Raw genomic sequence first — 6,873 nt, 5'->3', positions numbered from 1 at the left:
AACGTCACCATGTGACGACTTCGGAGTAAGACCGGGTTATTTAGGAAAAAAATCACGGTCAGCCATCGTCACGCTAGGTTCATAACATAAAGTTATGTAGGTTAGGTTTAGAGAAGTAAAGGTGTGTAAGCTGTGCTTTGGAAAATAAAGTTATGTAGGTTGGGTTTAGGAGAGTTATCATGTTCTGCATGTACTTTAAAATGCAGTGATGTTGAAGGGGACATTTATTAAAAGAACTAGTGAAAACTAGACAAAAATGCAATTACACAACATGGAGGAGGAAATTGTTTACAGTAAACTACCAGTCAGCATCTTGTTGCAGCAGAAAATGTAACTTTTTGGTTTGTGGTCATTTTTAGAGAAAATCAGTGACAAAAAAGCCTCCATAACATAATCATAATCATGTTTATCCATGGCTCTTTATTGATGCAGTACTGTATACTAAGAGATAAACACACACACACACACACACACACACACACACACACACACACACACACACAAATAATGACAGCCATTATTCCCAAAGAGACACAACTGACATATTCCAGGAAAAATCACGACATGAACACATGCTAAGACGTCTGTCTGTGTTCACTGTGTGCCAGTAGCAGGTGAGTGCTTTGTCTGTGGGACTAATTTGTTGCTGTGATAGAAACTAGGTTTGATGAAATAGGAGGTTGTTAGAGGTTGTCATTAGTGCTGCTGCAGCTGAGATGCTGTAATGGGAGCACACAGGTGGGAATGTGTGCTGCAGGGCTCCTGCTGTGCCAGACTGGTCCAGACTGGACTGGTCCAGACTGGGCTGAGTTGAACAGATTATGTCAAAACAAAGCAGATCTATGATGTTTTTTGAGGTTTTTTTGGTAGAACACACACAAGAATTACCACCGACATGAGAAAAACAGAACATACATGCACAGAGGCTGTATGCACACTGCTTAGCTTCAGTGTAGTCACACACACACACACACGCATACATATTCATGACAGTGAATGAACACAGAAGTACATTAGCACTTATGAGTGCCTTTGCATAGCCAGACACATGCACACATATACACACACTCAGGACGGACGAAGGTGACTCTTGCCTTCACTCAACACACCAGAGCCCATCTGCCCGCGCTCTCCTCCTCGCCGCTCCACTCACTTTCCACTGTGCATAGACACACACACACACACACACACACACACACACACACACACACACACACACACACACACACACACACACACACACACACACACACACAAACTGTGACCGGCTGACATACTGCCAGGCCGCCACAACTCTAGCCAAGGAGTCTCATTCTCAGCACCACTGTTTAGTCTGGAAACCTTGAAACAGGAGGCAGCAACTTAGCCTGTCTCATGTTTGAGTGGCTGGTAAGCTGTTAGTCACTTCCCACTTCTGCCTCTGTGTTTATGAAGCTGCTCATTTTTGTAATAATCTCTGCTATTACTGATTCATCCGAAAATATGGAGATCTGCTTTTTTATTTCTCATCAAGACTATAGCACACATTACATCAGTCTATGGGATACTAATAGCAGGCCTCTTGCTGTCTAATAGTAATGAATAATAATAATAAGAAGAAAGAATACAAAATACTAAAAGACGCTCACATGAAACAGAAGAACAAACACAAAGAACAGAATACAAGGATTTGACAGTTAACACATGCCTTTGACATAAATTTGTGTTGTGTTACGGTGTCAGGGGAGGGCACAAACTGACAAATGATCTCTGAACGTGGCACACAATTTATAGCAAGTAGGGAATTAATGTGCCCAAAAAATTCACAATGCAATCCTTTTCTCTTATCTAAATAATTCTCAAACTCAGAAGGAAAGATTTTTTTTGCCATTATTTTGTTAAAGGAGTAAGAATTTAGCCAATAGTGTGAGATAATACAATTTGTTCTCAGAGCAGTTCCACCGTTTGAGGCTAGACATGACTGTCAGTATCTGGCAAATTGTTGAAATAAGCCTATTTATGTTGGTAATCCACCCCACTGGTGAGATGGTATTACTTATTGGAGGGTAAAATGTTAAGGCTCAACAATAAAATGAGCAAAATGGCTCAGTAAAATAGCAATGGTATTTAAATACATGTATACTGTAAAACTTCAATTACTAGGATATTATTTGCTGGAATTAATGAATTCAACAGGCTCATATTTGGGACAGGTGTCTATATTTTTATTTCCTTTCTCACAAAACTGTTGCTCAGAAGAGATGGTAAATACAATCAAATTGTTTACTTAAACCTCTTTTTTGCATCTTCCTTGTTTATTAAGCAGGCGTTGCTGTTTTTTGGTGCTCATGATTTTAGCCAAATGAACTGAATGATTGAATTGTAGAGAATCTTACCAAGCTAGCCATGTGTGTAGCATTTTTATTTAGGCAAAAGTTTTAACATTTATATTTTTATGTGTGACCTAAGCAGCTAACTAAGCCCCAGCAGATAGCCAACAACCCACTTTTATACATCCAGAGAACTTGCATGGTAACCCAGCTAGCAAGTTTTGGTTCTAAAAATGTTATGATAATGGTACTATGCAACCAATGCAATATTTTGTTTTCAGCCAAAAGATTCTTTTAGTTCTTAGAAAATTAGGGTTAGGGAAACATTCTCCATAAAAAAAAATGTTTTTTGGTGGTCTGCAATCTCAGGCCTCAATAACATGTTCTGAATGTTGCTTTGAAAATGTTCTTCCTTCGTTCTCATGTAACATCATGGGAATGTTTATAAAAGACCATTCTATGATCTGTCACCTATCAACATCACCAAAACATCCTCAGAGTGTTGCTGTTATAATGTTACGTCTTAGTTAGCATTTAACCTTATAGAGACATCATTTGAAATGAAAAACTTCCTTAAAATCTTCTTTGAACATTAAATTACTTTTTTTCTTAAAAAACGTTATTGTTACTTGTAGGTAACGTTAGCCAATGTTGTGGGAGCGTTCCCTGCTAGCTGGGAACCAGGTCTCTAATTGAGACAGGTGCTTATTTGTTAAAATGTGTAGCCACACCTTATATTTGAAGTTTTACAGTACTTTGAGTACAAATTGATTGTTTTTGATGTCTCACTCGGGCCTCACAATCGTTTTTGTCCTGCTAATCACAGCGGTGAAGTTTGGCCGCATGTCCAAGAAGCAGCGAGACAGCCTGTACGCTGAGGTCCAGAAGCACCGGCTGCAGCAGCAGCAGCGTGACCACCAACAACAGCCCGGAGAGGCTGAGCCGCTTACACCTAGCTATGGCCTCTCCGCCAATGGCCTCACAGAGCTCCACGATGACCTCAGCGGCTACATGGACGGTCACACTCCCGATGGCAGCAAACCAGACTCGGCGGTCAGCAGCTTCTACTTGGACATCCAGCCGTCTCCTGACCAGTCAGGCCTGGACATCAACGGCATCAAGCCGGAGCCCATCTGCGACTTTGCCCCTGGCTCTGGCTTCTTCCCTTACTGCTCCTTCACCAACGGAGAAACCTCCCCCACCGTGTCCATGGCTGAACTAGGTAAGGAGCAGGAAGAGAGGCGGGGGGGAGACGAGCGGAGAGATAGAAAAATGGAGGAGGGGGGAGAACAACTCAACCGTGGGGCAAACGACACAAAGGTTGCTTAAAATAGCAGGAGGTTGGAGACTCATCTCCAACACTCATTAAAAGAGCCTCTTTTTTGTAATTAGTTTCCATTAATTAGGGCCAATCAGGATCCAGCAGGGCAGGCGTCTGGGGAAATCATTTTTTTAGGCTCCCCTGTGCCTAGGAACTCCTTTTAACAGATGTGTTTTCAAAACCATTTAAATTCTTATACTCAATATTTCTCTCAGAGAAAATGTGACCTTTGTTTCAGAGAGCAACGCGGCGCCCCTCCTCCTCTCCACGCATTTGTGTCACAACTAGATTGGCTTTGCCTCAACCTTAAGTTACGAGCTTCCTGCAGGCAGTTAAAGGAAATGTCAACAAGCCTTTTCCCAGTCAAAAAAAAGCCCACGCGTATCCGCCTCTCCTCCTTTTTTTGAAAGCTCAGTAAATAAATCTTTTCCTGTGGCATATTTCATCAGCGGGGTCTTCACTTTCACTGAGTTACATCCAGATCTCACATGTGATCTTGTGGCTTTGGTGACGATGGTTTGTGTTGCAGAGCACCTGGCCCAGAACATCTCCAAGTCACACATGGAGACATGTCAGTACCTGAGGGAGGAGCTGCAGCAGATGACCTGGCAGGCCTTCCTGCAGGAGGAGGTGGAGAGCTACCAGAGCAAGGTACTTTGACCACAGCCGGGGCCCATGCCGGCCTCCTGTTCCAGCAATCAAATGCATTGTTTTAAAGCAGATAACCCATTCTCTGTCCTATCTGTTCGTAGCCCCGGGAAGTCATGTGGCAGCTGTGTGCTATCAAAATAACAGAGGCCATTCAGTATGTGGTGGAGTTCGCCAAGCGCATCGACGGCTTCATGGAGCTGTGTCAGAACGATCAGATAGTGCTGCTGAAAGCAGGTATGACAGCCTGTCAACATGGCCTGCTGCCGTCAAACTCACCCACCACCACCACCTCCTCCTCTGGCATTGTCACAAGGGCGTAGCTGACCTGACTGCACAAAGCCCTCTCCTTCACACGCACAGACAGTGTCACAGAGAGGAGACCCCACCCTGCCTGCTTCCTCTCTCTGTCTCTGTCGCTCTCTATTTTCCATCCGTTCGTTACATACACAGCGGCGATGGACGTGGCGTTAGATATGCAACGTGAGCTCAGATAATACCTATCATAACGGCAGCCATTCCCCTTTTTCTTCCCTCAGATGCTCATTCAGACTGCTCTCATGAAGACGTACTTGCGGAATATTAAATGCAGCAATGGCTCTCCACACAGTCACCTATATTTAACCCTCTGAAACCTAGATCCTCATCAGTTTTCCCATGCTGAGTTCACAGGCCTTGCAAAAGCTTTTAAACCTTTAACCTTTTGGCAAATTGGTTTGATTTCTCACAAAAACATGAGAAAAATGGCAGTCAGCAACTTGGAATGAAATGTTGAACTTCTTTTTTTTAAATAGTAAAAGGGGAATTATCCAAAAATGAGCTTAATAAAAACAAACAAAAGAGAGAGCGAGAATCATTTGAAATTGATGAAATAACTTGGGAAAAATATCAAAAAAGCTTTGTATTTGATATTGGGTCACAGGAAATATGTATTTATTTATAGTTATTGTTATTTTAGCATCTTTTTCAGGTCATTTCCTTTTTTTTTGTTTTTTTTACTTTTTGTGTATTTCAGGTCATTTGCTTGTGACGTTTTACTGATTTCTCATGCATTTTTGGGTCATTTCTTGTGGTGCTGCTCATTGCTGTTCATTCTTTCCTTGTTTTTGAAAGAAGTAAAGCCAATTTGCTGAGATTTCAAAGGGTTAAACACAGACAAGCACATGCAGCAAACAAACACCTCCCCTGGGTCTCTCCCTGAGCTTTATTTACATTAGCACAGCCAATATGAATAATGAAATAAAGACTGAGATCCCTTGTCAGACATGACATTTTAAAACAGTAGCATCTCCCTCAGAGGCAGTAATGGCTTCTGTTACATTTTCTTGATCCTCTTATCCACTCCCACAGAGTGGTGCAAAATTGCAGGATAGAATAAATTCCCTACCTATCTTGCTAAATAAAGGTTGAATGAATAAGCACTGTCACCACTGAATGAAGCGCAATTTTTATCTGGCATGTCATTACGGAAGAATAGCCTCCTGTCTATGATATTATCATCTGCAAAGGTGTTTTTTTCCCCTCCCTCTGACGGCAGGCTTTTTTATTTCAAAGTGCGTGTGTTACTCATATCGTTGAAGAATAGCACAAAGCACAATCATGTGTTTTGCATCCCCTCACTGATGTGTAACTGTTAGAGAAACGAAAAGAAACAACACTCAGATTCAGCATCTTGTTCCTGTCTGTCTCCACAGGCTCTTTGGAAGTCGTGTTTGTCAGAATGTGCCGTGCCTTTGACTCGCAAAACAACACAGTCTATTTTGATGGAAAGTATGCCGGACCTGATGTGTTCAAGTCATTAGGTAAGTGAAGTGTGTGTGCGTGTTTGAATGAGTTTGTATGTGTGTATATGCTGTGTCTGTGTGTGTGTTGTTGCTTACAGTGTCTCACTCCTTCCCTTGGTGTAATAGCCAAAATTAGAGTCTGCTGTTCTGTTCTACACAACGCTGAAGGGCTGGAAGCAAACACTGAGCACTCATCCCTGCCTCACCTGGCATTGCTGTCTCTGCAATGGTTATTTATGGTAGAACAGAGATGTTAGTGAGGCTCTGCTGCATATGGCTCCTGTAACTGCGGAATAAATAAAGGCAGACGGAGTGTCTTTAGGGAGAGCGCTATCAAAACCATCATTGATAGTCTGATATAAAACATCTCAGGTGAAAGCAAATAGCGTTCGTGTTTGACTGCCATGACATTAGTGAGACTCTCCACCGTGGATTTTCCTCGCATTTTCGACTGTCTTTTGACGGAAAAAAATGTAAATGTGTCCCACGGTGGCGGTAAAAAATGCTGAATTCTATTTCTTGGTGTTGCCATCCCTTGTTTGTGTGTGTATGCGAGTGACTATGAGAGTCCCGGTGTCCTGTGTGTTGTGTGCAGAGGGGTCCGTGGCGGGGGGAGGCAGAGTGATGTGCTTCCCGAGCCGTGGTGGCATCCGCCTGTCTCTCTCTATCCCCGATAATTGATTTAACTAAAAGCCTCAATAGTGACCTCATTTTGGCTTGCATAACACCACCCAACTGCCAAAAGTGACTCGTCTGGGAGGCAAAACTCAGTAAAAGCATTGCCTGTTCTGCTTAAGACGCTCCCATGTGC

The 6,873-nt window shown here is 42.7% G+C and overlaps 1 protein-coding gene across 2 annotated transcripts in view; it reads left to right on the top strand.

Moving 5' to 3' along the window:
* Positions 1-6,873, top strand: part of roraa (RAR-related orphan receptor A, paralog a) — a 251,931-nt gene that overhangs the window by 235,508 nt on the left and 9,550 nt on the right. For both annotated transcript variants that reach the window (XM_042495631.2, XM_042495633.2), the window contains 4 exons: positions 3,136-3,531; positions 4,160-4,281; positions 4,383-4,515; positions 5,973-6,080. In XM_042495631.2, coding sequence (XP_042351565.1) covers positions 3,136-3,531; positions 4,160-4,281; positions 4,383-4,515; positions 5,973-6,080 — 759 coding nt within the window. The remainder of the gene's footprint in view (positions 1-3,135; positions 3,532-4,159; positions 4,282-4,382; positions 4,516-5,972; positions 6,081-6,873) is intronic.

The sequence above is a fragment of the Plectropomus leopardus genome, chromosome 7 (genome assembly GCF_026936395.1).
Source record: "Plectropomus leopardus strain MGB_pleo_1.0 chromosome 7, ASM2693639v1, whole genome shotgun sequence".
Classification (NCBI taxonomy): Eukaryota; Metazoa; Chordata; class Actinopteri; order Perciformes; family Serranidae; genus Plectropomus; species Plectropomus leopardus.
This window is presented reverse-complemented; position numbering and strand designations above follow the sequence as displayed.